This window comes from Monodelphis domestica, chromosome 1, assembly GCF_027887165.1.
Source record: "Monodelphis domestica isolate mMonDom1 chromosome 1, mMonDom1.pri, whole genome shotgun sequence".
In the NCBI taxonomy this organism is placed as follows: domain Eukaryota; kingdom Metazoa; phylum Chordata; class Mammalia; order Didelphimorphia; family Didelphidae; genus Monodelphis; species Monodelphis domestica.
Window position 1 is genome coordinate 513,861,344 of NC_077227.1, and position 17,435 is coordinate 513,878,778.

At 46.6% G+C, this 17,435-nt stretch overlaps 1 protein-coding gene across 4 annotated transcripts in view; it reads right to left on the reverse strand.

The window, feature by feature from the left end:
• Window positions 1-17,435, reverse strand: part of DNMT3A (DNA methyltransferase 3 alpha) — a 166,579-nt gene that overhangs the window by 56,836 nt on the left and 92,308 nt on the right. For all 4 annotated transcript variants that reach the window (XM_007475932.3, XM_016423800.2, XM_056813135.1 and 1 more), the window contains 2 exons: window positions 11,693-11,739; window positions 10,657-10,803 (listed from right to left, as the gene is read on the reverse strand). In XM_007475932.3, coding sequence (XP_007475994.1) covers window positions 10,657-10,803; window positions 11,693-11,739 — 194 coding nt within the window. The remainder of the gene's footprint in view (window positions 1-10,656; window positions 10,804-11,692; window positions 11,740-17,435) is intronic.

The following is a 17,435-nucleotide window of genomic DNA, read 5'->3' on the forward strand; positions in this document are numbered from 1 at the left end:
AATGACTGGGATGGTTTCTAATGCCCCATTCTTGCTCTGAGGAGCAAGGTGAGTCCACCTTGCATTTCTTAAAGATTTCTGCTCCTCCTGGCGTCATTGTTTTAAGTTTTCCACTCCAGATCTGTGTATGAGTTTAACAAATACATTTTTCACCTAAAATAAGACCCCCAGATGTCTGGAAAGAGCTGGCAGGGTGTATACAAAGCCCTGGAACGGGAGATTGGAGGACTAACTAATCCCAGCTCTGCTGCTTACTAGTCCTGTGACCTTGGATAAGTCTCTATGCTGAGGCTCAGTTATCGTATCTGTAAAATAAAATAATCCCCCTTACTCTAGTTCCAGCAGAACAGAGATGAGAATCCAAAGAGATAAAATTGTAGGAAGGGCTCAGTAAAGTGTAAAAAACAAGGCCCTCATTTAGACCCAAGGGGCAAGCAGGTATGAATTGTATTTTTGTCTTCTTCCCTTAAGAAGAGTGTGTGTGATCAGTCTGAAAGTATTTATTTAAAGCTCTTTATAACCCTATGCATTGAAATTTTTTGACACCTTCCCTTCTTTATGATCCAGCTGTCCTGGCTTACTTGGAGTTTGAGGAAATCTCTATGTCATCTCTCAAGTGCTTTTACCCGGTTGTCTCCCACCTCCTAGGGCTCTGCCCCTTCATCTCCACCTCTTACAGTCCTGGGCTTCCTTCCAGACTCACCCCAATCCTCCTTTCCTAGTCCCAGATGCTAGTTATAGAGTTCCTCTCTCAGTCTGCCTTCCCTCCCTTCTACTCTTTTTTTTTTTTTTAAACTGTTACCTTCTGTCTTGGAGTCAATACTATGTACTATGTATTGACTCCAAGGCAGAAAAGCAGTAAGGGCTAGGCAATGGGGGTCAAGTGACTTGCCCAGGGTCACACAGCTGGGAGGTGTCTGAGGCTAAATTTGAACCCAGGACCTCCTGTCTCTAGGCTTGGCTCTCAATCCACTGAACTACCCAGCTGCCCCCCCTTCTACTCTTTATTATATCTGTACCTAATTATTTTCCTGTTGTCTCCCATGTTGGAGTATAGGCTCCTCGAGGACAGGGTCTGTTTTTGCCTCTCTTCATAACTCCAGCCCTTAGCACAATCCCTGGCACACAGACTATGCTTATGCAAGGTAATGGGGTGAAAAGTATTTTAGGGCTTGGAGAATTTGCCTTGCCCCTGGACAAGGAGCCTTTGGACTTCTAGAGACTCATCTGGTCCTCACTAGGAGGTCGGATGATGATAATAATGGAAAGAAAACTGGTTCGGGAGTCAGAGAATCTAGGCTCAAATTCCATTTCTGAGGCAGGCCCTTTAACCCACCTAGACCTCCGTTTCTTCACCTGTAACAATAAAGAGGCTGGAGTGGATGACCCCAGACATGTATTCCAGTTCTAGATCTATGGTTTTAGGAACTGTGGGAGTAGGGAAAGCTAGAAAGTTGGTCTGAAATAGGCTCAAGCAAGCGATAAGCACTTATTAAGCACCAAGCGCCTACTAAGTGCCCAGCCTGAAAGAGCATAAGGAGAGAAGACTGAAAATCAGGAATTCTCAGTTCTGGCTTGGCCTCTATATCGTTCACTTGTGTAAGAGGACAGTCTTATAAAGCCAAAGCCCGACACCATATACCCAAATAAACAAGTGAGAAATCATATGCTTTCATGTGCATTCCTACTCCAACAGTTCTTTCTCTCTGGGGGTGGAGAGCAACTAGTTTCAGCAAACTAGCTAGAGGTTTGTTTCTAATGCTGCTTAGCTCCCGGACCACAGAGACGTTGCTCGACCACTCTAAAGCCCAGCTTTCTCTTCTGATCTTACAGACATGTTGCTCTCCCTATCTCAAAGATACATATAAGGGAAAGGCGAAGAAAGATGGCACTCATGACAAAGTCTAGGATCTTTGGAGTCTGAGATAGCCAAAGGAAAACAAGAAAATGTCCTTGTTTTTCTCCAGTTAGGTCAAGCCCCCCCAAGAAGCAGAGACAAAGAGAAAAGGGGCCTAGGGAAGAGACAGGCACCACCAGCTGCATCTCAGCCCAGAAATTCCCACAAGGATGCCTACTAGGCCCAAGGCCAGAGTCTAAACAAAACAGGTGAGGGGACTCAGGGAGGTAAACAGCAAGAATACTAAAACTCTCCAGGAAGACAGACAGTTTGGCATTTAGGTAAACTGTTATGGGGGAGCAGCCTGCAGGTCTTAATTTCCATCCAAAAGAAAAAAAGATTACTTTTTCAAAGCCAAGTTCTTTCCCTCTTCCCCCAGCAGGGATTTGGAAACCCCTAGTTAGGCCTTTGGGGGTGGGGAGGGTAAAATCTGCCCTAGCAGAACCAGATCTAGCTATCTATCAATTAGAGGGGTCCCCAAGTAGAAGGCACTGCTTGGGTGCGGTGGGGGTGGTAGGTGGATCACCCAAGTAGAGCCAGGATGACCTTTGGTCTGGGATGTTGTAGAGAGGTTTGTCCTTCTGGTATGGGTGGGGCTAGAGGGCCACAGAGGTCTCTTCCCACTGCAAGATTCTGTGAACCCATAATATGTCAAGTACTATGCTAGGCAAAATGACAGGCAGGGTAATATAGTGGATAGAACCCAGGACTGGGAATCCAGAAGCTCTGGATTAAAATACCATTTTATGCCAACTGTGTGGCCCTGGGCAAGTCCTCTAAGCTCAGTAAGCCAGTGTCCTCATCTATAAAATGAGGATAACACCACTGCCCACTTCCCAGGGTGGTTGTGAGAAATGTTAAGGGCTTTCACAAACCTTAAAACCCAATCCCTGCCTCCCTGTGTTTCTGCTCCTCTGACCTGAGTCTTCTCACATCCTATTTGGCAACCATATATTCTTAGACAGTGACACCGGCTACCTTGCCTTTCTGCCCACTAAACACTGTTCCCCATGCCTACAGGGCTCTCCCTCCTGCCATTCAAGTCTCAGTAAAAATCCCACCTTTGTCAGGAAGCCTTTCCCAGACATCTTTTCCTCTAAAGATTATAAAAATGGAATTTTTTTTTTTTGCATAAATCTAGTTTGCACACACTGTGGCTGTTTTCATGTGATCTGTCAGATTAAACTGTGAGCCTCTTGAGTTTAGGGATTGTCTTTTGGCCTTTCTTTGTATCTCAGGGTTTATCTTCGGTCCTGGCACACACCAAGTGCTTAGTAAACATTTGTTGACTTGAAAATGCTATATAAATTTGAGGTATGATAGAATGGAGCACCCAAGAAGCCTCGGTGGAGATCTCAGATTCCCGATACAGTAACTATCCAGACTCTAGATCCAAGCAAGTGGATGGGTTTTTGCCAAACCAAACTGCTATTGTGACAGTATCCATGCAACGTACAACCATCCACTGCCATTTTGCCTTGCGTTTGCTGAACTTCTGGTTAACTCTTCTCTGAGTTGGAGGAGTAAATAAGAACCAGCTAGATCTCCAGATCGAGAAAAGCACCAGGAAAGCTTTGGTCCAGGTGAACCCTTCATCAAAGATTTTCAAGAACCATTCTTGTACCTACCTATCTCTTCCAAAGGGAAAATTAATCAACAAACACTTAAGTAGCAGCTACCTGGAGATGGCAGAATATGGTAGCAAGAGTGCTGACCTTGAAGGCAGCTGGGTGGCTCAGTGGATTGAGAGTCAGGAGGTCCTGGTTTCAAATCTGACCTCAGACACTTCCTAGGTATGTGACCCTGGGCAAGTCACTTAATCCCATTGACTAGCCCTTACCACTCTTCTGCCTTTGAAAGTTGGTTCAAACACAGTATTGATTCTAAGATGGAAGATAAGGGCTTAAAAAAAAAAAGAGTGCTGACCTTTGAACTTGGACTCAGGAGCCAGAATCCAGCTCTGACCTCTGCCACTAAGTTATGTGACTTCTGTGCCCTTCAATCTCCAAGAGTATTCACTTTGAACTTGGACTCGGCAGCGAGGGATTCAGACCCAGGCTCAGTGTGGCCTCGGTGACCTTTAGTTTCCTCCGAGGTAAAAATGGAATAATAACACTAGCAACCACCAACCTGCCAGGTTTGGGGGGAGGAAAATGCTTTTTGCAAGGCCCTACATAAATGTGAACTATTATCATTCATTGGAGAGGGAAGCTAATTAACAGCACAAAGAGGTATAAGAGCCCCAGTGAGTGGTAAAAACAATTAACTGCCTTTGGAATTTGGAGGGAGGAAAGCAGCCTGGAGGGCTGCAGTGTGTGAGGGAAGGTAGGTAGGTAGGTAGGTAGGTAGGGCTTAGTCTGGACAGGATTCTGGATGGTGTAAAGGAAAGGAAGTAAAGCTTCATTCATTCATTCATTCAATCGTCAGGAAAGACAGAATTAACCATTTCTCGGTTCTAGACCCCATCTTGTCCTCTCTTCCCTAATTTTGGTGAAGAGAAGTGTGCCCCTCTGAGAATGGTGTGTGAGGAGGAGCAGCCTGTCCATTTAAGAGCCGATAACCAGCGTTTTCCATCTGTTTAGCCTTTTTTTAAACCCTTACCTGCCATCTTGGAATCAATTCTAAGGCAGAAAAGTGGTAAGAGTGAGGCAAACGGGGCTAAGTGACTGGGCCGGGTTCACATAGCTAAGAAGTCTCAGGCCAGATTTGAACCCAGGTACACCTGGTATTCTATTCACCTTTAGTCTTTGGAATGCCAGGGCTAGAGGCTACAGGTTTGTAGATTTAGAACTGGAAGGGTCCTCCAGGCCAGCTGGTTCAGCGACGGGCTCAAGGCCTCCTGGGTGAATTGTTTTTCCCTCGTTCTGTGTTCCAGGTTAGCACAGGGCCTGGTACATAGTGGGTACCTAATAAGTGTTTGTTCAATAACTGCTCTTTCCAGAGTTTCTTTTCCCCTCAGGGCAGACCTAGAAGTCAAAACTGCCATCTTCCCATGCAGCCTCCCAAAGTAAGGAAGCAGGAGACAAGGCAGACATCTTCCTATTCTGCCCTGGAAAAACTGGAATCCTGCCTGCTCTCCCATTTGAAACTGTCTGGGAAAGTCAGAGCTGGCCTGGCTGGCTCCATGAGAAATGTCCTCAAGAGCAGCAGTACCCAATGGATGGAAGAGTTACTTCCACAGGGAGTTTGCAAGCTAGTTGGAGAATCCCCAGTGCTAGGAGCCAACTGAAAATAGGGACTGCTATACACGAACTCTCTCTTCCTAGAAAGTTCATTGAGTGGTGATTCTTTAACTAGTCCTACTCCCAGAGACCCAGAGCTGTTGAGTTAGGGCTAATAGGACCCTTCATTTTATAGAGAAGGAAACTGGGGCCAAGGAGGGTAAAGAGACTCATCTAAGGTCACCTGGACAGTAGCAAAGTCAGAATTCAGGTCCAGGTCCTCCAAGGACAAATATAACATTCTTTCTATGATAGGGAGAGCTGATTTCAGGATGTAGCATAAATAAGAGTGTTAGGCTCAGAATCAAGAAAGCCTGGGTTGAAATTCCACCTCTGACACTTACTAGCTATGTAAGCAAATCACTTAACCTCCACAAGCTTCAGTTTTCCTGTCTGTAAAATGAAGGTAAGAATACCTGTCTTGGGGAGGCAGTTAGGTGGCTCAGTGAATGGAGAGCCAGGACTAGAGATGGGAGATCCTGGATTCAAATATGACCTCACACTTCCTGGCTGTGTGATCTTGGGCAAATCATTTAACCTCCACAGCCTAGCCCTTACTGCCTTTCTGCCCTGGAGCCAATACATAGTATTGATTCCAAGATGGAAGGTAAGGGTTGCTTTTGTTTTTTTAAATACCTGTTGTCTCTTTGGATACCTAATTCAGGATTACCATGAGGTTGGAAATAGGAAATAATGTTTTTGTTTCCCCAGTGTCTTGTCCATAGTAGACACTTAATAAATGCTTGCTGCATTTAATTGACTAATTAAAGTAAAGCACATTGCAAATGCACATGTGTACTATGTAAATGTCAATTATTAAGATTCTTAGACCCTCATGTGCTCCAGGGTAGATTTCCCTGTATGGGGAAGTCTCAGGAAAGAAAGAATGAATGCCTATGAGTCAGTGGCCTGAACCTTTGGGAGAATGTAGCTCCTCTCACTAGACTAAAAGCGGCCTGATCTTCAGCCCCGGGTTGCTTTCTAGGTACATTTTACTGCCTCCAGTATCAAAGAAGAAAGAGCCAAACAAATTGGGAAAATGCCATGATGCTGGAAGAGTGAGTCATAAACCATCAATCGGATTTTTGGAAGGGGCATAGAAGTCAGAGAGAGAGACAGGGGGGTCCAGGGGAGCTCCCTACCAGAATTTATAAGTGTTTAAGGCATGCAGAGCAGGTTACAAAAACTATCCCTGCCCTCAAGGTGCTCACCTGCTAGTCAAAGGGACAAGATTACCATACAGGAAACAAATAATGAATACAAGGCTAGACCATACACAATCCAGTATTGTTAAGGAGAAGGGGGAATTCTGAAAAGGGAAGGGTTCTGAATGGGTTGCCAGGAGGAGGTGGCTATTTGAAAGAGCTTATCTCTTTCCTGTCATCCTCTGAAATGTAGAGGCAGGAGCCTGAACCAAGTGGAACTCCACACAGGAGCAGCCCCAAAACAAAATGAGCCTGAAATTCATTTCCACCATTTATTCTTTTCAAAAAGAGAATTCTTTGCACACAAAAGGTATTTTCTTTTAAGAAATATCTGGGGTAGTAATACTCTAATAACTTTGTTGTTGCTTCAGTTTCAAATGCATCTTTACCTTTATTTTTTCTTACCTATGGGACTAGTGCAATGAAAAGAATCCTGGGACTTGCCTTTGAAGGACCTTAATCTGAATCCCAGCTCTCTCACTACCTGGGGCTTCTCCTTTCTGTGCCTCAGTTTCTTCATTCTTGAAATGGCGGGGTTGGACTAGATCATTTCTAAGGTCCCTTTTAGCTACATAGTCCTATAGACTATGCTATGATCTGGGACAAGTCACTGAACCTTTGTGGGTCTCGGTTTTCTCATTTGTGTGATAGGGATGCTGAGTTAGATCATTTCTAAGGACTTCTAGCTTCCAGTTTTATAGTTCCCCTTTTTAACTTCTAGCTTTAAATCCATGATCGATGATCTCGTGGCATTCTATAATCTTGGACAAGACATTTTACCCTCATTTGCAAAATAGAAATTAGAAAGAGTTGCATGATATATCTCATTGTGAACAGATTATTAGTAAGCAGGAACTAGAACTTGGGTTTCCTAGCTCCAAGTCCTATTTCCTCTCTACGACTGAGAAAAGTCCCCTAATGAACCTGGGCTCTAGAGACCTTCTGATAACCAAACAATGGAAATTGGGCTTTAAGGAGACAGGTTAAATTAGTATTTTTTAATCCTCTCCAAGGGGAAATTAAAAAACATGGAATCATAGTCTTGGAGTTTGTAGGGACTTCAGATATCACCCGGTCCAACCCGTATGTATCTGAACAGAATCTCCTTCTTTCCCATCATATACTTGACAAGAGGCATCCAGCTTCTAAATGAAGACATCCACTGGAGCAGGACCTAGGAGCCAGCTTCCTCCTAAGACAGCCCATTCCCCTTCTAGACAGCTCCAACTGGTGGGAAGTTCTTTTCTTAGATGGAGCTGAATCCTGCCTCAGCTCCCTCTTTGATCATCTAGGGTTCAGAAGAATGTCTAGTCCTTCTACAAAGCAATCCCAGACTATTTAAGTCCATAAAGTCTTTTCTGGAAGAAACCTTATGTTTTTTACCAGTAATCCTTGGATGAGTATGGCATGGTTTTCAGCCCTCTCCCTATTCTAGTTAGCCTCCTTTAGACATTCCTGAGCTTGCTGTGGTTCTTAAAATGGGGCATCCAGAACTGAACGCAGTGATCTAGAAATAGTCTGATCTTCTCATTCTGGATACTACATATTAGTGTATCATACATATCTTAGTGACATACATGCCTAATGTTCATTGGGTTTGTAGTCCACTAAGATCCCTTGATCTTTTTCATGTGAGGAGCTTTCTAGTTACTCTTCCCTCATTCTGTCTTTTATAGTTGATTTTTAAAACTCAAATACAGAACTTTACATTTAGCCCTATTAAATTCCTTTGTAAAAAATTTGACCTATTGTTTTAGCCACTTGAGATACTTTCAGGTCCTGATTCTATTTTCCATATTAGTTCCCTCTCCCTGTTTTATGCTATCTGCAAATTTATTAAGAATATCATCTCTTTGTTGTGGTTGAGTCATTTTTCAGTTGTGTCAGACCCCTCTCCACACACACACATTTTCAAGTTTTCTTAGCAAAAATACTGGAGTGGATAGTCATTTTCTTTTCCAGCTCATTTTATAGAGGAATAAACTGAAGCAGAGTGAACTGACTTGCCCAGGGTCACACAGCTAGTAATCCTCTGTGTTGGATTTTAACTCTGGTCCTCCTGACTCAAGGCGGCCCAGGGCTATATATTCACTAAACTACCTAGCTGCTAACTTCATCCAAGGCAGGAATTTTGCAGACATCCTTTTTTGTGTGACTCCTTTGGCAGTCTGGTAAAGTCTATGGTCCCCTTCTCAGAAGAAAGTTTTTAGATGCATAACACAAAAAAATTACAAAGGAAATAAAGTAGGTTGAAGTAGTTATCAAAGCCTTAACAGCAACAACAACAACAAAAGTACACACCCTCGGTTAAGAATCCTTAAATTAAAAAAAAGGTAAAACACCCCCAAACCCCAAACTCCTAAGTCGCCCATAAATCCAGTGCCCAGAAGAAAGTCAAAGGCAGATTCATTCGCAGCTCTGACAATTATTGGACTTAGCCCAAGCTGGTGGAGGGACTTCTAGGCCTAGGGTCAGAGAAAAGGAGGGAAACTAAAGGGGTTGAAAAGATTTTTAAAACTACTGATGGGGGGGTGGGGGGGGTGGAGGAATAAATAAATTCATTTTCCCCGGTTAGGAGAACCCATGGAAGATCTACATTTCCATTCCAAAAGAAAAGCCTGAATCTCAGAAGCCAATTTCCTTCCCAGGGCCCCCACACCTCCCTTCCCCCTCCTGCCCCAATAGCTCTCCTTCACCACTGGTGCCCCTTAGCTGTGCACAAATCAATGAGCCAATATTTATTATCTATTACTCGGGTATCAGCAGGGGCTTAAAGGCAGATAAGGCTTAAAGGGGAGGCAGGGGCCAGATATTGGAACAGGGTTGGAATGCCCTGGCTAAGGAGTTTGGACTTTCTGACTCAAGGGGGAGGGGAGAAGGAGACTGAGGTAGGGAGGCCCCTGGGGAAACCATTGCAACAGGCCCAGGAAGAAGACTTTGGTGGGGGCAATGGAAAGGCAATCTGTCTAGGAAATGTGAGGGTTTAAGAGAGGGTTTAAGACTCAGCCAGGTTATTGATAAATAAAAAGTACTGAATTAGCTAGAAAAAATACCCCACCCTCTTCTGGCTTCTTTGTTCCCTTTTTTGCACTCTGTGTAACAGCTCTGTTGATTCATTCATTGCACTCCTCATCCTCCCAGCCAAGTTAGAACTTGTAAAGGGGGGTGGAGGTGGGGGTGGGGAGGCAGGGACTAAGTCACCCAAAGGGGTGATAAGTTATGACTTGTAAGGCAAGGAACAGATTGGGGGAAAAAAAGTAAAATTGAAGAAAGGGTCAGGGACAGGGCCATGGAAAGAAACAATTCGGTTCAATGAAACAGAAATGATTTATTAGAAGAATTTGTTAAATTCTTAGCTCTGTGCCAGACTCCAGAGAATCAAGGATAAAACATGACAAAGGCATTAGGCTGCCTTGGAGAAAGAGCTAGCCTTGGGCATTGGGCATTTCCAGGTGCGTCAGACTCCCCATTTTGGAGTTTTCTTGGCAATGGTGCTGGAGTGGTTTGCCATTTCCTTTTCCAGCTCATTTTACAGATGAGGAAACTGAGGCAGAGTGAATTGACTTGCCCAGTGCCCCATAGCTAATAAGTGTCTGAGGCTGGATTTGAATTCAGGTTCTCCTGACTCAAGAGCCAGTGTTATCTGTCCACTGAATTACCTAGCTGCTCCCTTCATGGAAGGTATTAGAAATTCACTGAAGATTGGCATTTAAGGGCTTCCCCCCATAGGGCAAGACATTATTAACCCCTCCCCCCCTTACCCTTTTAGTGCAAGAAGGAACTCATTCTGAGATGTAATTGAGGAATAGGTGCTAATTTGCTTTGGTGCTGGGGAATTTCCTCACTGGGTGTTTCTTGCACTAATGAAATTACAGCTATGGTAAAATAACAGGAAAGAGCCTGCCTTTGAGGAACTTATATTCGACATCTGTAAAATGTGGACCGTAATAGCCCTTCCGGATCTCCCTGGGTGGCTACAGAGAGGATACAATGAAATATTTCCACAGCACTTTGCAAACTTTAAAGTGCTGACTATGATGGTTAATTAAATTTAAGACTAGCTATGATTATTGTTGTCATCATCATCGTCGTCGTCGCTGGAGGGTTCAGCGCAACACCAGGTAGAGCGCGATTGGAGGGACCCAGACAAAAAGCTGAAGGACAATTTGAGGGATGTTTGGCGCTGGGCATCAGGGATCAGGGAGGCAAGGGCAGGGAGCCAGGGAATGAAGGGCACCAGAGACGCACAAAGAGAGGTTCCATTTTCCAGGCCTATCTGGGGCTTTGGGAGAGGAAGGGGAACAAAGAATGAGGAGGGCCCAGGCCGCCTTACCTCCCTTTTCCACCGGGCCAGCCACTCATCTCGCTTGCGTTTGCTGATATAGTAGGGATCGCCGGCCTGGAAGGTGAGCCGCTGCATGGGCCGCTGTCGAAGGCTGGACTCCCAGCCCAGGCCTCCCCGTAACCGGCCCCGAGCGCCCTGGGAAGGAGAGAGAAGCACACAGACAGACAGACATTCAGGAAGGTTTGGGCACTCTCTCCCCTGGCTGCCACAGGGTCCATTACTGCTAGAGGGCGCATAGAGAAGGGCCTGGAAAGTCCTTGCAAAGAAGGATGACTGTGACTTGGGGACCAGAAACCTAGACCTTGGGCCTCGCAGCTCCTCTAGAGAAGCACTAACTCTATAATAATATACACATCTAGTATAATATATGCCTATATTATAAAGTATATTAATATATTATAATAATATCTGCAAAGCATTTGGCAGACTTTGTTTTTCTTCTAAACCCTTACCTTCCATCTTAGCATCAATACTGTGTATTGGTTCCAAGGCAGAAGAGCACTAACGGGTAGGCAATGGGGGTCAAGTGACTTGCCCAGGGTCACACAGCTGGGAAGTGTCTGAGGCCAGATTTGAACCTAGGACCTCCCTTCTCTAGGCCTGGCTCTCAATCCACTGAGCTACCCAGCTGCCCCCAAAATGATATAGTATTTGTAAAAGGCTCTGCAAACTTTCAAGCACTCTAGAAATGCTTGATATGACCACTCTTATTCTTAGGAGAGAACAGAAAGAAGTCTGATTGTAGGCCTGCGAGGCTTTAGTTGGGAAGACACTGAGGGGCAGGAGAACTTGTCCCACTTCCCTCCCAGGTAAGAAATGACTAAGACAAGGTTTGAACCCCAGGCCATTAGCTCCAAGTCCAGGGCCCAGCCCTCAGCCCTTTCCCTCAGAGTCATTAGGGATGGGGAAGGCAGAGTCTAAAATGGCGGCCCCTCTGGGCCTCCTCCCAGGCAGGACCAGAGGCTGGAGAAGGAAACGCCCTTCTTAGGACTGACTCCCTTAGGCATCAGGAGCAAATACTTGCCTCCATTTTCACAGAATCAAAGTTGGTCTCTTCCTTCTCTTCTTTGCCTGTGGAGAGACAAGAGCGAGGGTTCATCGGACAGAGGCTCACGCCCACTGGGCCTGACATGATGGCTGGTACAAGATGTGAGGCCTAGGTCTGCCCCAGCAGCCCCGGGCTCCAGGAGGCCTGCCCCCCGCCCCCTCCCCGAGCTAGAAGCAGGCCAGCAGCAGCCAGGGTAGGGGCTAAGACCTGAGGGAGGGCCACGCTCAGTGGGAGCTGTGGCTTCCTGTGCATTGTCTGCCTCCCCTCCACAGAGCGCCTGTAAATAACTGCGGCTCCCTCCCCAGGTGCACTGAGGGGAGGACAAAGGTGGGAGCAGGCAGGGAAGGTCAAGGGAGGGCCTCGGCGTGTGTCTCAACCCCCCACCCCTGCCTGCTCCTCCCAGAGGCTCCCAAAGGGATGGGGAGGCTGACGGCTCTTTAGAGGATGCCGAAGCCCGCTGCTCTGTGTGTCTGTGCTCTCCCTTCCCGGGATAGATTTTCAGCCCTCTTGCACATACCATGTAGGGAAAAGAGCCTGGAAGAGGCCTGGTTCCACCTAGCCTCATAGAAGCCCCCTAAGCCAATGGCTTTCCTTTTACAGATCAGGAAGCGGAGACTCGAGGGGTGAAGACATTTGCCCAATGTCATAGAAGTGGCAGAGAAAGGATTTGAACTCGGGTCCTCAGACTCTAAATCCAGCCTTTCCCCCCACTGTCCCATTCTCTTGGGGGCTATGGAATTAAATCGTCTTTGTGTTTTATAACCTATATACTATATTTGATGTGTATTTTAAAATATTCTATTCTACGTGAAGTTGGAAGCTGGGAGTCGATCTTTTCATTCTGTAGCATGGGCCCCCCAAGCATTCATTTTGCCCTTTTGACAAAGGGCTCACAGCAATTCTTTCGGGCTCCAATTCTTCCCCAGACTGCCCAACGGGCTCCCCTGGCTTATCGGTCCAGGTTTTTGAGAAATCTGATTCCAAATATGAGTCGTAGCCAAAGAGCCTCAGCGCCTTGGGCCGCTTCCTCACGAGAGCACGGCCACTCTCTCTCGGTCAACATCCAGAGGGGAAGGGTCTCCTGGAACCTCCGTGTCCCTGCTCTGACCATCTCAAGGGGCCCTGGGCAGGGCAGGCCGCCTCTGTGCCCTTCCCAGGCCCAGCTTCTAGCGGGCTCTGGAGCAAGGCCAAGTGCTGCCCTGTAGGGCTGCTGCTTCCTCCCCGCTCCAACCAGCTGGCTTCAGGAGGAGCTTATTTACTCCTCCCGAGTTTCCGGCCCCCCAGTTCCCACTTAGGGGCCCTCGTGGCTTTCCTTCAGAGAGTAAGGCTATTTGAGAAGAAGTATGAGCTTAGGGCAGGAAGGCCGTCGGTCAGGGGCTGCCAGGATGGAGGAGGGCAGCAGGGAGAAGCTCTAGACACAACAAAACAGGCCCCTCTCAAAATGGTGGCTCCAAAGCAGGAGACCAACTAGAATGTCAGGCCAACTATTCCCCCTTAGGGATCTCTCCCACCCTCTAGCCTCCATGCTGCTCCCTCTCTGGTCCCTAAACCTCTTCTTTTCATATGCCCATCACCTAAGGCCCTCACCTGTATAGCAATAGTCTCCTGACCCCCACAAGGGCAGCTGGGTGGCTCCCCAGATGGAGAGCCAGGTTCAGAGACAGTCCAAATCTGATCTCGGATACTTCCTCGCTGTGTGACCCTGGGCAAGTCCCTTCACCCCCACTGCCCAACCCTTACCACTCTTCTGTGTTGGAACCAATGCACAGTACTGATTCCAAGATGGAAGATAAGGGTTAAAAAAAAGAAAGGTTGGGGTGGGAGGACAGAGGAAGAGGGTCAAGAAATACACAATGGGAGAATGGAACCCCACCAAACTGCCTTGTTCTCTGCTCCCGGAAGCGGTGCTGAGCCTGGAGGAGAAGAGTACACAAGGGAGTAAGCAAGAATGTGTGTGTTTACCAGGGGCAAGGGTATGGCATGGGGGAAGGTGGAGGTGAATTGTGTGGTGGATGTTTTGAAACTCTTAAGTGATTTTTCATCCTCGAGACCTTGATGGCTTTCCCCCAGTTTATCTGCCTCTCCCTTGTCCTGTTTTACTTCCCCTCACTCTAACCACAGCCGTCTCCCTGACTTTTCCTCTGGTTTCAGCATGGGCCTCCTAGAAGATTTCCTTCCCCTTCGGGGGCCATTGCCCAGTTCCCTCGCCTCTCCTCTCAGATGGAGAAGGACAAGGCTCGGAAGGGCTTTGGTCACCCTCTTCTTGGGCCACTGACCCTTCGACCTGGAAAGTCTTGAGCGGTAATCCCAGCTCTGCCCCAGTGGGACCTGAGACCAGCTGTCACTTGGGTACAGCTAGGGGGATTTACAGGAAGACTCTGACACCGCATCTGGGTTGGATCCAGGCCTTAGAACAAGGTCAGTCAGGTTTCTACAGCCATATTCTTTTTTTTTTTTACTAAGATCCCAAACTTTTCCTACCCCCAGGATGGTCTTGGCCACTGACTAAATGTCAGGTCCCCTTTTTAGATAAATTCTTTATTTTATTTTTTTTTTAACTTTACCTTCTGTCTTAGAATTGATACTAAGCATGGGTTCCAAGGCAGAAGAACAGTACAGTAAAGGCTAGGCAATTGGGGTTAAGTGGCTTGACCAGGGTCACACAACTAGACAATGTCTGAGGTCAAATTTGAACCCAGGACCTCCCATCTCCAGGCCTGTCTGTCTATCCACTAGCTGCCCCCCTAAATAAATTTATAAAGGGTTCCCTCTCCCCCAAGTCAGAATTTTTATCCTCTAATAAATTCTCCCACTTTCTTCCCTCCCCAGATGGCCCTGACCATAAATAATAGCTCTAGAGCTGGCAGGGTCCTCAGAGACCATCTAGCCCAACCAATACCTAACCTGGAACCTCTTCTGTGACACTGATAACAAGTGGTCTTTGCCTAGAGGCATCTAGTGAACAGAAATTGGCTACACCTAATATCTAATTATTTGGAAGTTTTTCCTTGCCTCAAGTCAAGTCAACAAGCATTTATTAAGCACCAAACACTGTGCACCTGCCTCTTGGCTATTTCTGTTTCTACCCAGTGTTCCTAATGTTGCCTTCTAGGGCCAAGCGGAGCAAATCGAATCCTTCCACATGACAACCCTTCAATTACTTGAAGACATCTGTCATGTCACCCCCGAGTCCTCTCTAGGAGGCATGGCCGCAGTTCCTTCAACCCCTCTTTGTCTGGCAGGGTTCTCTAGTTCACCCTCCACCCTGACCGTCCTCTGAATGTCCCCTTGTGGATCAATATCCTTCCTAAAATGTGGAACCCAGCACCGGGCCCAGGGAGGTTCTGACCAGGTCAGTACGCAGCACAGCTACAAATCTCCCTTTTCTGGGCCTCTAGCTTCCTTTTTTTTCTTTTTCTTTTTTTCAACTCTTACCTTCCATCTTAGAATCAATACTAAGAATTAGTTCTCGGGCAGAAGAGCAGTAAAGGCTAGGCAATGGGGGTTAAGGGACTTGCCCAGGGTCACACAGCTAGGAAGCCTCTGAGGTCAGAGTTGATCTCCTATCTCTAGGCCTGGCTCTCTAGCTACAGAGCCACCAGGCTGCCCCACTCTAGCTTTTGTAATGTAAAGATACATGTGTTTACTCTCAAGCCTATCCCTCCCTCGGGACAAAAGGGGTCATTTCCAGCCTGATACTGTCATTCAGCAAACATGATAGACTTGGCCCGAGCTCGAGGGACTTTTTCTTGCTCTCTCCTATCTATCTACCTTCTAGTTCTGACCTAGACCCTTGGGGTCCAGGGGCTCAGGCGGATCTGCTTTTCAGATGCTTGATTCATCTGAGCCCGCGAGCAGTTCACACCCGGGAGGCACCAGGAATTGGTGCTTGGTTCTGAGATCGGCCTGGGAATTGAGGGGTTCTATGGAGAGCCTGGGAAGGACCCCATTAAGCCTGTTTAAGATGTTACTAAGATGGTACTAGCCAGCCTTTGGGCGGAAGTAACTGCCCTGATGCTAGTCAGCATTCTGTCGGGACCCCAACTATTTCACTGGCTAGGAATTAAGGGGTCGGCTAGGAAGTTCCTCCCTGCCCAAATAATGGCTCTGGCGCCTCCCAGTGGAGGATCTCTCCTTCAGAGGTCCCAGATTCATTTCTAGACTATTTCCCCCTTCTTACACTGGTCCTTTCTAGTCCTAAGGCCCCTACATGATGGACAGGCACTGGGAAATATTGCCCTCAAACCTTCCTAGACACTCACCAATTGGTTTTTGGATAGATGAGCAACAAAGGATGCCCAGGCCCACTGGGCAAACCTTACAGAAAGGAGAGATCCTGTGGGATTGTGGGTAAGTGCCCTGAGCACAGAGATCAAGGGCGCCATCTCCTAATCCCTCTGCGACAAGACTTTAGGCAAGTTATTTGGCCAGAACAAATGAGCAAGATGATCTTTAAGGTTGCTTCCAGCTTTCAGAAAACATTCTCTCATTCTAAGAATTCGGGATGCTGTCAAAATGGGATTATTTCAATACCTCAACAATGCCACAATTCACCACATAACCACCACATGTCAATAATAACCCCACACAAAGCCTAAACATCTCTGCAGTGGCTCAGTGATTCCCACTTTCCAAACATTCAACCAACCCCACTATGACCTTTGGTAATCCCACAGCAAATTAAGAACAGAGAACAGTTCAGCCTTTGAGGCAGCTGGTGGCACAATGGCCAGGGTGCTGGACCTGGAGTCTGGAAGATCTGACATTTACTAGCTATGTGATCCTAAGCCAGTCATTTAACCTCTCTTGTGCCTCAGTTTCCTCATCTGTAGAATGGGGAGAACACCTGGCAGGGTTATCAAGACTGAAAGAGATAATATTTGTAATAAGCATTTAGGGGACAGCTGGGTGGCTTAGTGAATTAAGAGCCAGGTCTAGAGATGGGAGGGCCTGGCCTCAAATCTGACACTTCCTATGTGACTGTAGGTAAGTCACTTAACCCCTATTGCCTAACCCGTTCTGTTCTTCTGCCTTAGAACCAATACACATTAATGATTCTAAGATGGAATGTATGGGTTAAAAAAAAAGCATATATACATAGTAAGGGCTTCTACTCTTCCCTTCCCCATGTCTTTCTCAGTGGCAGCCCTAAGAGCTCTGCTTTCAGGAAGAGATGGGAATGGAAGGCCTGAGCAGGGCCTCCTAAAATACTCAGCACCAAGCCAAAAAGGAGGCCAAGGATTCTGGGAGTCCTTGGGAGTAGAGATACAGACAAGACTGGGAAGCACTCTTCAAAACACATACAATGAAGAAAAAAGTTGCCAAGGTCAACATGATCACAGAATAGCCTCCTGGCTCAGAGCCTGCATTAATCCTAGCAAAATGGTGCTCCACAACAGGAAGACTCTAGTAAATACATCTGGGACTCTGCAAATAAAATGGCAGAGAAGTTACAAAAGATCCTAGGATTGGGAATTAGATGGCCCATTAGAAATCACATCTAACTCTCAATTAAGAGATGGGGAAGGTACTGACAGATCATTTAATAAAAACCCATCATTCTACAGTTGGGGAAACTGAGATTCACAGATGATAAGTGATTTGTCTATGGGATTTGAACTCAAGGTCCTCCGATTCCATTATTTTATGCTTTGAGTATCATGCCGAAGAGAAGGGCACAAAGAATAGCAGAGGTAAGATCTGAACCCAGGTCCTCACA